The sequence below is a fragment of the Cucumis sativus genome, chromosome 3 (assembly GCF_000004075.3).
Source record: "Cucumis sativus cultivar 9930 chromosome 3, Cucumber_9930_V3, whole genome shotgun sequence".
Classification (NCBI taxonomy): Eukaryota; Viridiplantae; Streptophyta; class Magnoliopsida; order Cucurbitales; family Cucurbitaceae; genus Cucumis; species Cucumis sativus.
Window position 1 is genome coordinate 20677958 of NC_026657.2, and position 20760 is coordinate 20698717.

Sequence of the window (20760 nt, forward strand, 5' to 3'; positions counted from 1 at the left end):
TTAATATTTGTATTTACAAAATTCTCTTTATTTATATATATATATATATATTTAAAATTGTATCTTTTAAAAAATATAACAAAACGACAACATATCTACATATTTAAATGGTATAGAACAATTTCGAAAACAGAAAAACTTCACAGGCCCACAATGAAAAGTATAAAAAATGCCCTATGAAAATTTGAAAAATTACAATTGATGACTATTTTAGCAATAATAATTAAGGATATAGCAACTTTTTTAAAAAATTGCAAATATAGCAAAACTATCACTGATAGACTTCATATGGTATATCAGTGATAGACCAATATTTGCAACATAGTCTATCAATGATAGATTTATATCATTGACAGAATTTGACAAATTTTGCTATATTTGCAATTTTTTTAAAAAATTGTGCTATATACTTAATTAATTTGAATTTAATTGCTAAATTTGCAACTATCCCATGAAAATTTACCTCCAGTGCGTAATATATTTAGAAAACGATAGTTTAAATCTGGCTATTCTTGCCTATACATCATTTAGATTTGATCATTTAGATTTCGTTTAAATTTGACATACTATCTTTTAATTTAATCATTTAAATTTGGGTAACCAAATCTAAATGAATTTTTTTCTAAAATTTTTTGGTATACGATCGTTTAAATTAAAGTAGTCAAATCAATTTTTTGTACACCATCATTTACATTTGACTATTTTTTTTGTACACGATCGTTTACATTTGACAATTCAATATCCCAACTATTTTTTTCCACAATCTTTTATGTTCGACACAAGGTCTTAAAAAACCAAATAAAAGTTTGAAAAAAAATAGCATGATCTTGAACCAAATAACAATTTAAAAAAAATATAAAAAAATTACTGAAGAAAGAAAAAAACGAATAGAAAAAGAAAAAGAAAAAGAAGAAAGATTATAAAAGAAGAAAAAAAAAGACTATGGGAATGAAAAGAAAAACTCCAGAAGAAAGAATATGAAAACGAAAGGCAAATATAAATATTTTAAAAAATTTGTAGAAAAGAAAAAAGATAAAAAGAAAAAATATGGCAGAAGAGGAAAAGAGAAGAAAAACGATAGCAGAATAGAAGAAAAGCGATAATAAGGAATGACAAATCTAACCTTTTTAAAAAAATGGTAAATTTCATGGAATTTTTTCATTTTATTCCACGGACCGTAAATATTTTCTCCGTTTATTATATTTAGTTTAAATTTTTTTATATTTAAATTTATGTTAATTTTCATAAATATAAAAATCAACCAGATATTTAGAGTCCGTATAACAAAATGAAAGAGTCTATGAAAATGAAACTTTTTGGATAATTATAATTGATGACCATTTTAGGAATAATCATTAAGGATATAGCAACATTTTAAAAAAATTGCAAATATAGCAAAACTATCCCGATAGACCAATATTTGCAACATGATCTATCAATGATAGACTTTTATCATTTATAGAATTTGACAAATTTTGCTATGTTTGCAATTTTTTTAAATGTTGTTATATACTCAATTATTTTGAATCTAATTGTTAAATTTGCAACTACGTGTTTTTTTTTAATATATATTTTAGGTTTGTTCTTCTTGTTTTTTTTCTTTACATCATCTTTTCCTCTTCTTCTTCTGTAGTTTTTTTTTCCAACTGTTATTTAATTGTTCCAAATATAGAAGGTCATGCAAAAAGATAGTGAAAAAAAATTAAATATTGAATCCATCATGTACAAAGAAATTTGAAAAAAAAAAATGACAAATCTAAATGTACATACAATAGCCAAATCTAAACCAAACAATCTTAGATCAAATATAAACGATCATATACAAAGAATAACCAAATAATAGCCAAATCTAAATAATAGTTTTAGAAATATACTACAGTCACTGGATATTAATTAATCACAAGACCTTTTTGGTATTTTTTTTCAAAATTATTTTATAGCATGTAATATTTATTGGTTTGTTATATTTTTAAATTTTTGCAATATGCATGTTTATGTATTATTTTAGTTCCAATATCTTTAATATATGATCTGATATCTAGTAGAATTTCTTTACAGAAAACCAAGTAGAATTTAACCATTTTCCCACTAAAACATTTAGCATGACTTTAATATTTTCCAACCATGATATTTACGTAATTATATAATTAAATTGAATTCGACAATTAAATTGAATTAATTGTATTCGACTCAACATTATTTAAGACAAATGACTTGAGTTGGAGATAACAATGTCGATCCAATTTGAAGAATATATAAATGATATAATATAAGTCTATTATTCTATTTTAGATGTCCTAAAATTCATATGATGACATAATCTTTCGATAAAATACTTTTTATGTTCAATGTGGAACATATATATTATTGTTGCAAAAAAACAAGAAACAGGAAATGTGAAAGTTATCCTTACATAGTCTTACTTTTATTTTCAAAATTTTCAAAAGAGAAGAAACAAAAAATGAAAAACAGATAAGAAACAAAGACAAAAATAAATAGAAACGTTATCAAACAGACTCTTATTAAACTGAAAAACAAACACTTGTTCAATAACTATTTTGTCTCCAATTTTCTTACCATAATTTCACATCACAAACAAAAACAAGTTTTTAAAAACAACTTTCTTAATTCTCAAATTGGATTATGAAAACATTTTTAAAAAGATGTTTTAAGGTATTGTCTATATATATGATTATCAAACAAAGCCTCAAGGATTATTTTTCTAACTAAAAAAGAATATGAAATTTTAAAGGATCAATACACCAAGTTCATTATACTTTCACATCACACATTCACAATAGAGGCTACATCCATATATTTGGAAAGATGTATATTTTTATTTCCTTTGAATATTTACATCCTTAATTTAAAGATTTCGTGGTGAGGGGTTTGATTTTCTCAAAGTAACATTCCTTTTTGTTTGTATTTAATATAAATGACCCAAATACTCAGATAATGGAATGCCCTTTGAACTCGTTCCCGCACAATACAGTTAGTGATAAGGTTACTTACTTTCAGGAAGCTTTTCAAGCAACTCGGGTATAACCTCAAACAGATCCCCAACGACTCCATAGTCAGCAACCTGCATATTAGAGACAATTAATTCATTGGAATGTAAAAACAGCGGCAGACCAACCTCGGATACATTTATATGAAATCTAACAATGCATAAACTTACACTACGTTTTGAAATACTTATAATCTAGTCGTACTGATTCGGAATAAATAAGAGGATGTTGAATTTGAACACGACAAGACTAAGACTGATTTTACCACTCCAAACATGACCTTAAGCATCCAAGATCGGCCTGTGGCCTAAACTAACAGTGATTTTTTTCCTTTTTCTGTGTGTGTTTTAGGGGAGGGGGAGCTGACCTTAAAAATTGGTGCATCTGCATCTTTATTCACAGCCACAATAACCTTAGAATCTCTGATTCCTGCCAAATGTTGAATGGCTCCTGATACACCAAAAGCCATATATAGTTCTGGTGCTACAATTTTACCAGTTTGTCCAACCTGATATACACAAGAGTTTTAACTAGGATCATCGAAGAAATTTGCACTCGATAAAAGAATAAAAAACTATGGATAAATTCAACCCACGTTAATATGTGTTATGGCACTATCCATATAAAATATTTGCACATACCAAGTATATTTTCCACAAAAAGAATTACAAAGGAAAAGAAAGGGCAAGAGAGAAGGAATTGGACAATTTTTTTGTTTTAGTTTTTTTTTTTTTAATTTTATTTCTCTTTGAACTTCTGGTGGGTGGGGTGATCTAAAAGTTCACCTTCCCTTCAGTCAAGTTCCAGTGAAATGCCTAACTTAGTAACTTCAGTGTTGACTTTTAATTTGGATTAGGTACACTAACTTTTTTCTATATCCGTGAGTATCCAAGCTCACGTACTATGACTAATCTAACAAGACAACCTGTATGATGCTACAATATTTTGGTGTCAAAAAAACTCATAGGAAATTAATTCCAAAATAGCTGATCACTGTAGATTGAATCCATGACATTTTGCCAATTTATTGAGACTTTGTCTCCTTTTTCATTATAGACCAACCCATGATGGTTAATTTGGATTAGGCAAACTACAATTACAAAATTCAGATGTAATAATACTCTCAACTTGGAAGGAAAAGCACCAAGAAGGCAATTACCTGAAGGTCATTGGGAACAAATCCAGCATCAACAGCAGCACGTGTGGCACCAACTAAACAAATAAGAGAAGAAACATCAGATTAGGTTATAAGATTAGAGAATGAAGAAAGCAACATATTCATTATTTGTGGTTGACAAAATTGATTACTTTGATACTGTAGAATAAATAGAAAACAGTATTCTATGCAAAGTGTTTTGAGATCTAATGTTTTCTGTTCTCATTAATAGGCTGCGTGTGCCCCCAAATTCCATGATATTTTTAGGAAATTTGACAATCAATATTTTATAACCAGAGAAAAAATTAAAATAAATGATGAAGGCGATGCAGAAGGAAAAACAACTTGAAGTTCAATTCAAAAATTCAAACTGAATCAACCTGCAGCACCAAGTTTCTCGGCAAGCTTCTCAATCATTTTGAAGTTCTCAGCGGTTTTCAAACCACGTCCTCCAGTGACAACAACACGTGCATTTGCAAGATCAGGACGTTCTGCTTCCGGAGATGTTTGCTTTACGTATCTAGATTTTCCAATAGAATCTGAAAGATTGATATCACTCATTAGACCTAATTACATGTCCTAATCCTTTGGCAGGCCACTAAAGTAATATAACAGAAATTAAAATGATCCAGAGAAGTACTATGGAAAGTGTTCCCTTAATAGGATGGAACAATCATCAAAACTAACTTGGGTTAATCAAATAAGCAGAAGCATTCAATTCTTGATGCTATTATGGCTTCCTTTTTCTAGAGTGTGGAGAATTCTTGGAGATGGAAAAGTAGGCTGTAGGCTTACCTCCACCAAGCATTGAGAGATCAACCTGAGATATAGCGGACTTATTTGATGCCAACTCAACAGATCTTGCAGGCACTGGGAATGATGTAGATCTTATGGTCAACATACAAGGGTCAGCTCCTGTGTATCTAACTGTACAAAGCGCATTGCCAGCATATATGGGCCTATTATGAGTTCCAAATTGTATTGTCAGTCATCCTTCTTCTTTTGTAAGGAAAAAAACTATTGCACATCAATTTAGAATGTACTTAACTAAAAATAGGACATGGACAATTTAAGTGCTCCATCATAGTCACAAGACGAAATTGGCATACAAAAAAATGCAAACTGAGGTTCGAAAATAAAAAAAAACAAAACAAAACATGGAAATTGGAATGTTGAAAAACAAGGATTAGAGAATTTAAGTATTTTTCCACTGAATGAAGTTCTCCACCATAAACAACATCAGCAGTGAAAATTATGTTTTTCTACATACACAAGGAAGGTTAAATTAGTGGGAAACACATTTGTTAGGATTAATGTAGACTGTAGGTACTTAAAACAGTTCACAAAGTTGCATAAATGTCAATATAATCAAGGATTTAAGTCTAAAAAACAGGATAAACCTCACAAATTGTCGAGATTCAGATATAGCTACGACATCCGTAACCGGAGAAACATCTAAAAGAGCGGCAGCGCGTGGAAGAATGTTTTTCCCAAAAGAACCTGAAGCCGCAATTACATGAGAAAACCCATTCTTCTGTTGAACCAATTGGACTAACTGAGCCCAAGGTTCTGCCAAGGGGTATGTAAATTTATCAGAATCAGCAACAAGCACCTAAATAACATTTAACCTCCGATATCAGTAATAAGGAAACGACGAAGAACACAGATCACTCTAATTACTCTATCTTGATTCTAAAAAGATGGCATAGGACGAAGGTTATAACTCCTCAAATGTTCGAATGAGAATAGAACAAAGCAACAACCACCATAAAATTCCTGGAATTTGGACTAATTCTAGGAGGTAATGCATAAAAAAAAAAAAAAAAAAAGAATATGTGAAGAAAAAATGTTGGGCGGTCGAATCTCCATGTAAAAGGCGATAGATAGAGAGTAAATGATAATACCTGAGAAATAGATGGGTGGCAAGAGGCAGCATGTTGAGCAGCTTGATGAAGCGAAGGCCCAGAGCCCGCCAAGAGGAGGGAAATGGAAGTGTGAGTGCTCAAGGAAGCGGCAGCCGCTATAGCGCTAAGGGAAGCGGCATTGATGGAACCGGAATCGTGTTCCGCCAAAACCAAGGTGGTGACCTACAATTCCATAGCAAAATGTTGGAGAGAAATGAAAAATGATGAAACGGAAATGAAAGAAAGGAGAGAAGAGCATACAGATCGACAAGGTGAGGAGGAGAAGAGGGGGAGCAATTGGGAGGAAGAGGATGGAAGAATGGATGTCTTGAAAGCAGTGAATAGAGTTCGAGCAATCATGTTGATGGATGAGGGATACTCTCTCCTCTCTCTGAAATGAATAATAATAGTGTTTAGAAGAAGAGGGTGGGCGGAGGAGAGAATGGTTCAATGGAGGTTTGAAAGAGGAATACGGCACTGCTCCATCCAGCGATTAAAAGTTTCTCTTATTTGATTTTGTTACCCATAGTGTTTATCAGATCCACTAGGTGGGAATACCTTATAACAATTTCCTTCCCCCCAACACAAACCCTCCCGAGTTTCTTTGTAAGAATTTTTAGACAACATAATTAAATTTAAACCACATTTCAACAATTGGTTACTTCTCTTTTCTATTATTCATCGTCTATTTCACATTTTTTCACTTCATTTTTTTTAATCTTCTTTTTCTTTCTTTCTTCATCTTCTCTTTCTTTTTTACAAGTAGTACTCTTCCAGAATGTCAACATCATTTAAATATCACTTTGACATTATCTAAACGATCACTTACATATTCAAGACAATCGTTTAACATGGTCAACACAACCGTTTAGATTATAAAAAAATTTCCATCGTTAAAAATAACTACAGGATCGTGTATCATTACCTGCATAATCGCGTATCATGATCCTTTCAAGTGCGTGTGTGGTCGATGTTGATACTACCTACACAATCGTGTATAATTTCCTACACAATCGCGTATCATGATTGTTTAGAAGAAAAATTACACACACGCGTGTGGCCGATTAATTGCGTGTTGACTTGGACATTTTTGGTATAACTCACTGTGAGCATGTATGGGTTTTTTTTTTTTTTTTCAAAATTGTTCTATACAGTGTAAATTTTTCGTCGATTTATTATATTTAAAAAAAAAAAACTCCATTTATTTATGAATATAATTTATGTTTACAAAATTGATTAAATTGCAATTTAGTTTCTATCGTTTGAAGAAAGTTGGAGTTTAACCTATAGTTTTGACAAAACCTCATATATCATCTTTATGATTTGAAAACCTTCATAAATAGTCCATACAAGCGAGACTACTTTATATGATTTATCATACCAAAATGACTAAATTTTAGTAAACTATAAAGACTAAATTCTATTATTTTAAAATTATGAGGACCAAATTTGTAATTTAACCTAAAAAGTTATATAATTATTATTTTATATTGTTATAACGTATAATACATTAGATAATGCATATTATATTGAAAAAATGAATTGAGTTTATAACCCAACATATATTCTAATAAATGACTACTATATGATAGATCATGAAATCACATCGCACACCCTAAATCTGGTACACCTAAACAAAATTGACAAATTTAAAATAGCAAGGATTTTTGGGCTCAGAATGTACTATTTAAGTTGTACTTCATCGTTTAATCTTACTAATAACTGATTATTGATTTTTCATAGACAGGTTGTTAATCATGGTTTGAACAATTTGAGGTCATTTTCACAATCTAGCATGTGTTAAGTTTAATTGGTGGTTCACTAGGGTGGAAACTTCCTTTGGTACAACATAGTAGATTGAATACACTGCACGACATGTTTACACTGTTTACCTCTCTGTTGATTGAAAGAATTATGTTTAAAAAATGCTAAATTGAATTGGACATTTAGTTTAGCATGCATCAAAGCAGAATCTAAGTGCTGAGAAGGCTAAGGGACATCATGATTTCATTACAACAGCATAGGTCGTCTTACAACCTAGGAATAGAAAAAGTTGACTCACTTTAGGGATAAAGAATTTTTCAATAAAATGCATGAATTAGTTAACTATGGAAAGTGGAAGTTAAGCACTGGGAGCCAAGTCAAATGATCCAAAGGATTATTATACAGAGATACATTCTGACCAAGTTATGTTAGTCATGATTGATGTGATCTCATTAGCTGTTTTGCATTGCTAGGAATGTTGAGGCACTACTACCCTTACAAGTTTGGGTTATCCTTGAAACACACTCATCACCAAAATGGTGTTTTGCAAAATAATTTCAAACTACTCCTTGTGGAGCTTCGACACTTGGGAATATCTAGGAATTATCACTTCTTCACCGTGTATACTTGCATTTAGACCTTCCTCACTTATCATATCTTCATTTATACACAAAAGGGAAATCAAATGTTACTCTTGTCAGACAAACATCATGATTGTCGACGACCAACCATTGTCATCATTAATGATCGATTGTCGTACCTATTCACAAACGATAGTAATGATGGTCAATGACCAAATGTCATGACTTTTGATGACTGATTTTCATGACAGTTGACTACCAACCAATCGTCTCTATAGTTGGTGATCATTGACAATCTTCACCATCAACAAACGATCATTGACCGTCTTTACCATCAATCGGTGACCATTGATCGTCTTTACATCGGTAGGTGGTCGTCTTGATCATTGATATCGATGCTTGATCGTCATGACTACTAACAATTGATTGTTAATATCAAATTTTTTACTAGAAAAATAAAATTACAAAGTATAAATATATACTTAATCCATAAAAGAAACTGTTGCAACTAATGAGTGGCATATACGATATAATATTTTTTAAAACGTTGGCAATCAAATACTCCAATAATTTTTTTTTCACGATCTTAAAAAACTAAATAACAGTTTGAAAAAATAGCACGATCTTGAGCCAAATAACAATTTGAAAAAAAAAATTACAGATGAAGAGAAAAAGACGATGAGAAGGAAAAAAATTGCAGAAGAAAGATATGAAAAGGAAGGGCAAATGGAAATATTTAAAAAAAATTGCAGAAGAAGATAAAAAGACGACAAAAATAAAAAAATATCGCAGAAAAGAAGAAAAGAAAGACGATGATAAGAAAGGGTAAACCCATAATTTTTTTTTAAAGAAAATGATCGGTGTTGTGGATCTTTTCATTTTGTTACATGGGCTGTAAATATTTTACTGGTTTATTATTTTTATGAAACTTAACGTTTTATAATTCTAATAATCATTATATATTATTATTATTATTATTATTATTATTTTAGTCCCCATGCCTGATAGATAGTAGCGGCATGTGAAAGTGTAGAGATATTGACAAACCTACATTTACCTATCTCTCCACTCCTTCCCAAACTTGGGTGTCCCATGGACAAGAAGTCCATAGTTCAAATCTATATAGAAAAAGAATAATTATTAGAATTATAAAATGTATTAAATAATAATTATTATTAATTTCCAATTAAAATATCAATTATAAATCAATACAATGATAGCCATTCCCGACACAAATTAATACAAATACCTCTATTTAGTAATATAACAAATGTAAACGATCTTGTACAAAAAATAATAACCAAATATAAATGATAGTGTATAAAAAAATCTTGAAAATAAATTGTTGAGATTTGGCTATCCAAATTTAAACGATTAAATTAAACGACCGTGTACCAAATATAAACGATCGCGTACCAAAAATTTTTGAAAAAAATCGTTTAAATTTGACCCAAATCTAAATGATTATATAGGGAAAAATAGTCAAATCTAAATTTTTGTTTCCCAAATGCGAGTTGGATGCCAATCAATCACGGGACATTTTTTGGTATTTTCCATTGTAGGCCCGTGAGTTTTTTTTGTTTTCGAAATTGTTGTATGTCGTGTAAATATTTTGTCGCTTTGTTATATTTTTTAAAAGATCTCATTATAAAACGTATTGAATAATTATTATTATTAATTTTCAATTGAAACATCAATTATAAATCAGTACAATAATAGTCCATTTGCAACAATTTATTGTGACATTTTTAAACGCTATAAGTAATTGTTGCAATCAACTCTATTGCAACCGTTGTTAAAATTGTTGCAACTTAAAATATCAAACTTCGAAGAGATATCGAGATATTGCCGACAAACTTGAATATTTTTTAAAAAACAAAATTGAAAAAACACTAGGGTAAACGTGAGAGATGGACGCTTACCTCACGTTATCTCTTTTCTTTATTTTCTTAATTATTATTATTATTTCTTTATGATTGGTTCATGCCATAATTTTTTTTTGGAAAATATTGCATCAGATAACAAAAAAACAATTAGAAAAAAACAGCTCATAACACCTATTTTTTGCATATTGCAAATATGACAACTATGATAAGTAATTAATCATATCAGACGGTTATCAAATGAATATCAGACAGTTATCATAAGACTATCAGATGATTATCGCTTTTAAATTTGCTACTTTTGCAAATTTAGAAAATGTTTTGACATTGACTTTATTTTCATAATTTTTTTTGCTATTTTTGCAAAAGTCACTAGAGAATTGAAAACAAAATGAACTGGGTTAAAATTTTCCATCACCATCAACAAAAATAAATTTCCACAGACAAAAACATGTATAGAAAAATTACAATAAAATAACAAAATATATATGACAAAAAGAAAGTGAAACAATTAATATAAATATTAATATTAACTTTATATTTTTGCCCATGAAGGAAGGTACTTGATTGTCGTTGTCTATCAAGAAAAACAATTTGAAAAATAAATTACTTACTTAATTTCTTTAAGAGTTCATTACCATTAAGAAAGGTTTTCCTTGATGGTCGATGCTCATCGAGGAAGAGTACGTTTTTGTAAAATGGGCTCATCGAGGAAATTAATTCTTTGCCCATCAAGGCAAACCAAATTGTTTTTCCATGAGTTCTTGATGGGCAATGCTCATCAAATATTAATGTATTTTTTGTATGTATTGTCCATCAAACAATGCTTTTCTTGAAGGTTTTATCGTCAAGAATCGCCCCAACCCAAAAACTTACGTATTTTACCATTTTTGCATATGTGTCTACAAAATAAGGGATCTTTTCTTAACGGTCAGGACTGTCAAGATAAATCTAGAAGAGAAGATAAATAAATCGAAAAAAAGAAAAAGAAAAAAGGGGAAAATACATAACAATAAATGGAATTTATGAAAAAATAATCGGACTTCATGGACTTTTTTTATTTTATTATACGAGTCATAAATATGTAGAGGTTTTGTTACATTTATGTAAATTAAACTAAAATAAATTAAAAAAATGAAAAAAAAGGTTAGTTTTCATGAATATAACAAAACACCAAAATATTTACAACGTGTGTAACAAAATAAAAAAAAGTACATGAAGTCGACTATTTTTTTAAAATATTTTAGGTTTGCCCTTTCTTTCCATGCAATTTTTCTTTTCCTTTCCATCGTCATTTTCTCTTCTTCTTTTGCAATTTTTTCAAACTCTTTAGTTGGTTCAAAATTGTATACCAAATATAAAAGATCTAGTTTTTTTATACAAAAAATTCAAATTTTTATTTAATTATTCAAGATCGTGTGCCAAATATGAAAAATCGTGAAAAAAAACATTGTAATATTGGGTAGACAAATCTAGACGATGAATCTTTAAAAAATCGTTTAGATTTAGGTAGTTGAATTTAAACGATCGTGTACCAAAAACTCTTTTAAAAAACCTGTTTAGATTTAAATCTAAATGATGGTATACAAAAAAAAAATTGAATCCAAAGAATTGTATACAAACAAAATCTTGAAAGAAAATCATTTACATTTGGATATCTAAACATTTAAACAATCAAATCTAAACGATCGTGTACCAAAAAATATTGAAAAATAATCGTTTAGATTTGTGTAGCTAAATTTAAATGATCAAATCTAAACAATCATGTATCAAAAAATAGTCAAATCTAGACAATCGTTTACCAAATATATTACTTGCACTGGGTACGGTGCTAATTAACAATCATGTGTCAATTAATAACGAACATTTTTTGTATTTTCTATTGTGGACATGTGGGCTTTTTCCGTTTTCGAAATGGTTCTATACCGTGTAAATATTTGGACGCGTGGTTATATTTTTTAAAATACTCCAACAAGAAAAAGGTTTTTAAAAATATATATACATAAAAAGAAACTGTTTACAATCAAATAGAAAAAACCAACTAAAACACAAAAAAATCTATTACACATCCTAAATATTTCATCTATTTTACTTCTTTTTTAACAATTTTTCATATATATATTTTTGTTTTAAGTTTAATGGAGTATTATTGAAATCTCAACTATAAAAATGTTACATTTGGAAACAAAAAAAAAAAAAACACTAAATAGAAATTATATCTAAAACAAAGGGAACAGATAGATACTTTTTCAAAAAAATATTAACAATAAATGTATTAGAATTTATTATAATAGATTTAAAAGTATAAAAATTTTAAAAATTTAAAAATCAAAAGTTTATTTATGCATAGATTGATATGTATATTGCAAAGAAAATAAATTATTTGGTAGCTTTAATCTATGAAAACTATTGCAAAGACCACAATTTAGTAAATAAACTAAAAAATTTGCACAATCATAAAATATTTATAAAAATAACAAACATTGATCAGTGAATTTAATTTTTTTTTATAATGTTAAGTTTACCGTTACGTGACTATCTAATAGAAGTTATCACTAATAGTTGCTATCAATAATAGCAACAGATAACATATTTCTCAAATAGAAAGTTATCACTAATAACATCTATCATTGACAGCAGCAACTATAAATTGCTATCACTGATAATTGCTACAAATGATAGCTTTCAATTTAAAAAAACTCAAGAAGAAGCACTTGTAATGGTGGTAAATGAAAAATTATCATTGATATCATTAATTATCAATGATAACAACTCATACCAGACATTGGTGATAATAATTTATAAAAGTTATTGGTGACAACAACTTATAGTAACTATATGTGATATTCACTAATTGTCGTTTTTAGTGGTAACACTTAATGGTAACTATCAGTAGCTATCGTTTATAGTTGTTATTAGTCATAGTTTTCAATGTGAGAAAATCAGAAAATGTGTGAAGCTAGTCATTTCTATAAAAAAAAAAAAAAGCTATTAGTGATAACTTTTAATTTGAGAAATTTGGGAAGAAGTGCTCACAATGGTAACCGTGTGTATTTAGTATGTTACTAAATTTTGTGCTATATTTAAAATTTATTTTATCATTGTATTATACATGTGTGTGGTTTTTTTTTCAAAAATAGAACAAAACGCGAAAATATTTACACTACATAGAATAATTTTAAATAGAAAAAAAATTACAACATGAAATAACAAAAATACATTGCGATTAATCGGTTAAACACGCGTAAAAAATTATTTTGTACCCTCAATCCTAAAGCTAATAAATAGTTGGTTTTGAAACAATTTTAATGATAAAACGTTAAAATTAAATGACTATTTTTGCAATGTTAAGAGTAGGATTGAATCATAGTCATAAAGTGATCTATGAGTGTAATTCAATCCTTTCACTTTGGCACGTGCATCACTATTATTAGCTGTCTTCTATGCCACTTGTATGGAAAAGTTTGCTTTAAAACAAATTTAAACTTTAGGGGTAGAACTAAAACTATTAAAATTTAGGGTTGATGGTCATTTTTATAATCTAAATTAAATTGTTTCAACATATTATATTCCTCATTTATCTTCAGAAAATAAGAATATTTGAAGAAATTAAATGATATTAAATCCTGTTGTTTAAAACTTGGGGGATAATTTTTGAAATGATGCTTGGATAAATGGCAAAGTTAATTCAATTAATTTTAAATATGGCAACACTAATATGAATTTGCAAGCACACTTATACAAATATAAACTTAAAAAGGTGAAATTCACCTGCATAAAATTTCTCTCTCTTACAATGTATCTACTACATATGTCTAGCTCTAATTATACCAATTTTGTTTTAGATCTTTATTGTCAATTTACATATATCGTATATTGATGTGTGATTTCCCTCCAAGATGATTGTCGTCCGTAGTCATAGATTCTAAATTCTTTAGATAGTACTCGGAGTTAGAACAACTAAAGGGAGTTGGAATTGTTAGATTTTATGTCCTAAAACACGTAGTTTGAAATTTAAAATCATATTTTATTCAATAAAGTGGTTATTAAGGGCTTATTTCTTGAAAAAAGAAGAAGCAAAAAGTTTTTCTTTCTTTGTAAAAGCAGTCTTGAGACAAGGGTAATTTTGGGAAAATTAAATGTAGATTTACCTTTTTGCCCTTTACTTTTCTCTCACCTTTTCAATATATTTGCAAGATGTCATCACTTTCCTTTCTTTGTATTTCTTTTGTTGCATGGTTCACCGAGAGAGTAAGGAAGAAGAAAAAAATGTTTTGAAAGGGGTTTCTTAATGGATGAAGTTTATAGATGAAGTTTATAGATGAAGAGATGAGAAAAGTGAACAAGATGAAGTTTATAGTGGTTCAGCACGTAGCCTACATCATCACTCTTCATAGGTAAAAATCCTTTTATTCAACATTCAGTGTGAAAGTAGATTCAAAACAAAAATATGAACATATTTTTCATACTACATCTCCATGATTTTATTTTGTATATTTTCTCCTTGAGGCTACAAGCCTTTTATTTGTTATTTTGTTGAACTTTTTGTTCTAACAAAAGTAGTTGTAACTAATTTGTTTCATTTCTTTAACAGGTGCAGAAATTGAAGCCCTCTTGCAGAAGATAGTTCGTCAACAAATTTCAACAAATCTCCCTCTTGAACTATATTCTGCTTGAAGCAAGGTATTTACTCATCCTTATTTGAATCCACCACATTGAGTAGATTCAAATATAGTTCAAACTTAGATCTCGGTAGGGCTTTTGTTAGGAAATCAGCAATATTCTCTTCAGTTTTAACTTTTAGGATTTTCACCACTCATTTTTCAATGATGTCTCGAACAAAGTGTAATTTCACATCAATAGGTTTAGTTCTGTCATGGTATTGCTGATTCTTTGTGAGGTGAATTGCACTTTGGTTGTCACACATTAGCTCTATAGTTTCTTGTTTGTAGCCTAGTTCTGAGACTATTCCCTTAGCCACATAACTTCATTCACAGCTTCAGAAACAACTATGAACTCTATTTCAGTAGTTGATAAGGCAACTATTTATTGTAAATTTGATTTCCAATTGATAAGGTTTTCTCCCAAAGTGAAGGCAAAGCCAATTAGTGATATTCTTTTATTAGGATCTCCAACAAAATCAGCATGCACAAAACCTCTTACTCGTAGTTTAAAATCATTATGAGGTTTATAAAGCAACCCCCATTTTTTGTTCCAAATAGGTATCTGAAAACCCATTTAGTTGCCTCACAATGGATCTTGCCTAGGTTTCCCATGTCCCAGCTGACAAGACTTGAATTGTAGCATTAGAATATAGTACATAGCTCATTGCTTGTTTATCAGTCGGATCTTTAGGTGAATCTCTTGCGGATATTTTAATGTGTCGTGCTAAAGGTGTAGAAACTGCCTTTGAGCTAGCCATGTTGAATTTACATAGTACGTTGTTGGTGTAGGTCTTCTGAGTTAGAGATAACTCATTGTTATTTCTATCTCTCAAGATTTCAATTCCTAGGATCTTCTTAGTTGCCCTTGAGTCTTTCTTATCAAATTCAACACTTAGTTGAGCTTTGATTTCTTTTAACTTGATTGGATCTCTCTTTGCTAGTAACATATCATCAACGTAGGGTAAAAGATAGATGTAATCACCTTCAGTGAGCTGCTTGTAGTAGACACATGGGTCATATAGACTTCTAATAAAGCCTATCAGGCTGATATAGTCATCAAAACGTTTGTACCAACACCTTGGAGACTGTTTTAGGCCATATAAAGACCTATTTAGTTTACACACCAGCTCCTTTTTGCCTTTTACTTCAAAACCCTTAGGCTGCTCCATGAAGATTTCTTCTTCTAAGCTTCCATGTAGGAAAGCGGTAGTAACATCTAACTACTCCAGCTCAAGATTTTCACATGGTACAATAGCCAGTAGGATTCTTATAGAAGTGTGCTTCACAATAGGGGAAAAAAATCTCATTATAGTCTACACTCTCCTTTTGCTTGAATCCTTTAGCTACTAGTCTTGCCTTAAATTTTAATTTGTCATTTAAATCACCAATCATCTTCTTCTTGAAGACCCATTTACAAGGAATGATACCTTTTCCATGTGGCTTTTCTACTAGTTCCCAAGTATCATTCTTGTAAAGTGAATTAAGTTCATCATTCATGGCTTCTTTCCATCAATTGCTGTTTAGAGCATCTTCATAACTGTAAGGCTCATCTTCTATAGTCTATGTAGAGGAGTTAGCTATGCAGACTGCTCTTGCAAATCTAGAAGGAGGCCTAATGGTTCTTTTCCCTCTATCTCTTATTAGGCTATAATTTGTCAAGTCTTCTGCATTTTCTTCTACTTCTTCTTGAGGACGAAAGCTAGGTAGAGCTTTTGTTGGAAGTTGATCACTGTTGTTAGGGTTTAAGTCTTTCAAATTTGAATGAGTCTCTACTTGGTGGCTGGTAGAAGGTTCGTTCAAATTTTGTTCAGCAGAAGGTGTTACTTTGATAAACTCCATATAGATTTCATTCTCCTCGAAAACAACATCTCAGCTTATTAGGCTTCTTTCTTAAGAGAAATCCCAGAGCTTGTAACCTTTGACACCATTAGGGTAGCCAATAAACATACATTTAAAAGCTCTAGGTTCAATCTTGCTTTGTTTGATGTAGACATATGTTGTACACCCAAAAGGTTTTAGATTAGAGAGCTTAGGAGTAGCTCCAGTCCATCTTTCTTCAAGAGTCTTCAGGTCTATAGAAACACATGGGCTTCTATTCACTAAATAGGTGGCAGTAGCTAAAGCTTCAGCCTAGAAATTTTCTGAGATTTTTGCCTATGAAATCATACATCTCACTCTTTCCATCAATGTTCTATTCATCCTCTCAGCAACTCCATTATGTCGAGGAGTGTAAGCAACTATTATGTGCCTTGATATACCAAACTCATTACATAGAAAGTTAAAATCATTACTAAGAAACTCTAGACCATTATCAGTTTTTAAGTATTTAACCTTCCTTTCAGTTTGAGTTTATACTTTAACTTTCCACTTTTTAAAACATTCAAAAGTTTGATGTTTAGATTTGAGAGGATAAGTCTATGCTTTTTTTGAAAAATCATCTATAAGAGATAAAAAGTACCTTGATTTTCCCCAAGAATGAGTCCTAGTTGGTCCCCAAAGATCACCATGTACATAGTCAAGGTGGCTTTTGAATGGTGTTCTCCTTTAGAGAATTTCAGCCTCTTAGACTTGTTAAAGATTCAGTGTTCACAGAAGCCAAGTTTTTTTTACTCCTCTAGCTTGAATCAACCATTTTTTTGTAGTTCAGTAAGCCTTCTTTCACTGATATATGAAAGTCTTCGATGTCATAGTTCTAGTTCATTTTATACTTTAGCATGCATGGGATTGAGGGTAGTCTTTTTTTACTTCACCCATAGCTGATGATAGAACTAGAATAGATATTTTATGTTTCCTACTCACACGAGCCCATATCCTTGCTTTTTGATCAATCTCTAATTCTAATCTTCCTCCCCAATCAGATATTATGGTGCCGGTATAGACCGAAATTCTGTTATGGTCCAATTCTTTCTCAGTTCTGAAATTAGAGCATACTTGAGTTTGACCACATTTTTCACAGTATACAAGTCTTTCACCTTTCTTGAAGTAAGAATTACTCTACCTTGTCTTTCCACCTTGATGAGTCATCTTTCAATATAAATGAGGCATCCTATATCATCAAGCATACCTAAAGAGATAAGGTTTATCTTTAGCTTTGAAACATGTCTTACCCCTTTAAGGAGAACCTCCTTGTTGTCAGATAGCTTCAACAACACTAAGCCTACACCAATAATCTCACAATCTTGATTATTTCCCATGTAAACTGAGTTTCCCTCCTGTGATTTGTAGTTAACAAACCGGTTTTTCTTAGAGGTCATATGATAGGTATATCTTGAGTCTAAACCTAGTCTTCCTCCTCAATTTCAATTTCCATGGCTTTTTTATTGGTGGCTGCTAACACCTCAGTGTATTCAAAAGTTTTATTGCCAATAGGCTCGTGATCACTTTCATGTTCTCTTCCTTTTTTTCGAGCTTCTCTTTGATAATCTCTGTTTCGATTGAAGTCTTCTCTGTCGTAAGGTCTATATCTTCTATTTTCATCTCTTCAGAAGTTCTTTCCCCCTGTCAAGACAATTTCTTTTAACATGTCCTTTGTGACATATGAAACATTTCAGTGCTGGTTTATCTCTGCTTGATCTTTGATTTTTGTTTCTGGTTTTTCTAAAACAATTTTTTCCTTTAAGAATAGGGACTCTGATGCATTTGAAGTCTTGTTTTTTGTCTTCACTTCTTTGTAGGTGTCATGGATCGGATTAATGAGAATAGCAGCTTCACTTTCTACCCCCAATTTCTCCCCAATTTGATTAAGAGCATTGGTTAGTTTCTTGAACTCATCTAAATTTTCATCAAGATTCTTGTTATGATTCATTTTAAATGAAAATAGCTTCTCTCTTATGAACATCTTATTTGGTAGGTCTTTCTTTCATACAGCGCCTTCAGTTTCTCACAAGTAGCAAATACAGTGGTTTCTTCAATTATCTGTCTTAACACATTATTAGTAATATTCATAACCAGTGTACCGTGACCTACCTCTTCCATTGTTTCTCTTTCTGACTTGGTTAAAGTTTCAGGGAGTTCTTTAGGGTCTTCTAAAGCTTTCAAGGCCTTTTGTGAACCTAAGATTGCGGTAATTTTTTTTGTCTACAAGGTAAAGTCTCAATTTTCATCAAAGTTTTCAATTTCAAACTGCGTAGTAGTCATTTTCTTTCTTTTCTTCTGATGACTCTGATACCAGTTCTTGAAAAAAGTAGAAACAAAAGGTTTCTCTTTTTTTTTGTAAAAGCAACCTTTAGACAAGTGTGATTTTGGAGAAATTAAATGCAGAGTTGCCTTTTTGCCCTTTACTTTTCTCTCACATTTTCAATATCTTTGCAAGCAATCATCACTTTGAAGGGATAAAAATTTAAAGAACTGTTACTCAAATTAATTTAAAAATCTTAAAATACCAATACATTGGTAAAAATTTAGAATCAAAATTCTAAATAAGAACTTAGTATGCTTTTAAATTAAAAGATAAAGAGAGCTTACTTTCGATGACGTCTCTGAATCTATAAATCACTGAGGGGACACCACCCGTTGGAGATCTTCCTATCCTCTAGGATGAGATTGGTTTGTGGTAACCAATTGGGATGGAAAAATGTTTAGAGATATTTGAGAGATTACGGAGAGAAAGTGGGAAAAGGTGGGAGGGTGGGGGAAAGTGAGAGAGTGTGAGGAAGTGGGAGAGTGGAAAAGTACGAGCGGAAGGAAAACAAAAATAGGGGATGGTTGAGAAAAAAAAAACAACCTTTTTATTTTTATTTAACCTTTGTATTTTTATTTTTATTTTTAAATGTGTTTATTTTTTATTTTTTATTTTTGTTTTAAAACATAAATTTAAAATTTAAGAATTAAGAATTAAGATTTAAAGTTTAAAATTTAAATTCAAATTCAAATTCAAATTCTTTAAAATAATAATTATAATAATAAATAAATAAATGAAAAAATAAAAAATGCAGGACAAAACATGGTATTTACATCATTCATAATACTTTCCTTACCGCTTGGTTAACCTCCGTGGCTGCGACGACCTTTCATCCTCTGATGAGTGACGGATACTAATCGAGGGTTATGGCTTTGGTGGTTCTGAGCAAGGTAGGGTCGAGGTAATATTTCTTCTTTTATTCGACTGTCGATGATGAGTTAGTTTCCTGAATATGCATATTGTTTTGGTTGAAACGAGCATTCACATGTTCTCCTTGATCATCATTATTACTACTTTTATTTTGTTTAGTCATTTCTTTTTTTGTTCCATGTTCGTTCTTGAAGTGTTTATAGTCATTTTTCTTTGAATGTTCATTTTCTGTTTGTTGCACCGTGTCACTGGATTAGTCTCTTTTTTTTCGTTTTCCTTTTGTTGTGCATTGTATTTTTGACTTTTTGTGTGCTTCTGGTTTAATGAATTTATTTTCCTCTTTGGCTCAGTATTTATTTACTGTTTTTTCATGTCGGTTGTGTAGAAAATTAAAAAAAAAAAAAACTTTTTCTTTCCTTCACATGCATTGACTGTCTTTGACTTGTGTGGCATGCCTGTGAATGCTTCTTTGACCATCCATTGCCTATTTTTGTCTTGTCAACACAACACGTTTGACAGTAGGATTAATTTTTTTTTGGTTGTTGTTGCATCATTTACTTTGCTACTGCCTTCCTTTATATATATTGTCCCCTTTCCTCATTTGATGTTGTTCTCCTTTGTTGGTCACTTGTTCATCCATTGTTGTGCATCTTTTTGTGTGACGTTCCGTATTGGTACGTATTTTTTCTGTCCATATTCATTTTCTCCATTGAATGTTCTTCACTTCACTACATATAATGTGTTTTATGC

The 20760-nt window shown here is 30.5% G+C and overlaps 1 protein-coding gene and 1 long non-coding RNA gene across 2 annotated transcripts; one reads left to right on the forward strand and one right to left on the reverse strand.

The window, feature by feature from the left end:
• Positions 1-2777: 2777 nt before the first annotated feature.
• LOC101217942 (electron transfer flavoprotein subunit alpha, mitochondrial) lies at positions 2778-6604 on the reverse strand. The gene is made up of 8 exons (XM_031881749.1): positions 6330-6604; positions 6069-6251; positions 5565-5776; positions 4960-5123; positions 4545-4703; positions 4168-4220; positions 3376-3516; positions 2778-3082 (listed from the first exon to the last, which is right to left on the reverse strand). Exons 1-8 carry the CDS (start codon positions 6426-6428, stop codon positions 3005-3007), a joined length of 1089 nt encoding a protein of 362 aa, XP_031737609.1. The 5' UTR covers positions 6429-6604; the 3' UTR covers positions 2778-3004.
• A 7975-nt stretch (positions 6605-14579) lies between these two features.
• On the forward strand, positions 14580-19708 carry LOC116402882. Its single transcript, XR_004215553.1, has 4 exons — positions 14580-14693; positions 14891-14979; positions 18635-18712; positions 18968-19708. It is a non-coding gene; the product is annotated as an uncharacterized LOC116402882 (long non-coding RNA).
• The last annotated feature ends 1052 nt before the right edge of the window (positions 19709-20760 follow it).

What these genes read in the sequence shown, in the direction of transcription:
- LOC101217942 (XM_031881749.1), bottom strand. Translation starts at nt 6,428, where the DNA reads ATGATTGCTCGAACTCTATTCACTGCTTTCAAGACATCCATTCTTCCA. An exon ending in TCTCTCAATGCTTGGTGGAG is followed by an intron (nt 4,704 to 4,959) that starts GTAAGCCTACAG and finishes TCAATCTTTCAG; the next exon opens with ATTCTATTGGAAAATCTAGA. An exon ending in CAGATGCACCAATTTTTAAG is followed by an intron (nt 3,083 to 3,375) that starts GTCAGCTCCCCC and finishes TCTAATATGCAG; the next exon opens with GTTGCTGACTATGGAGTCGT.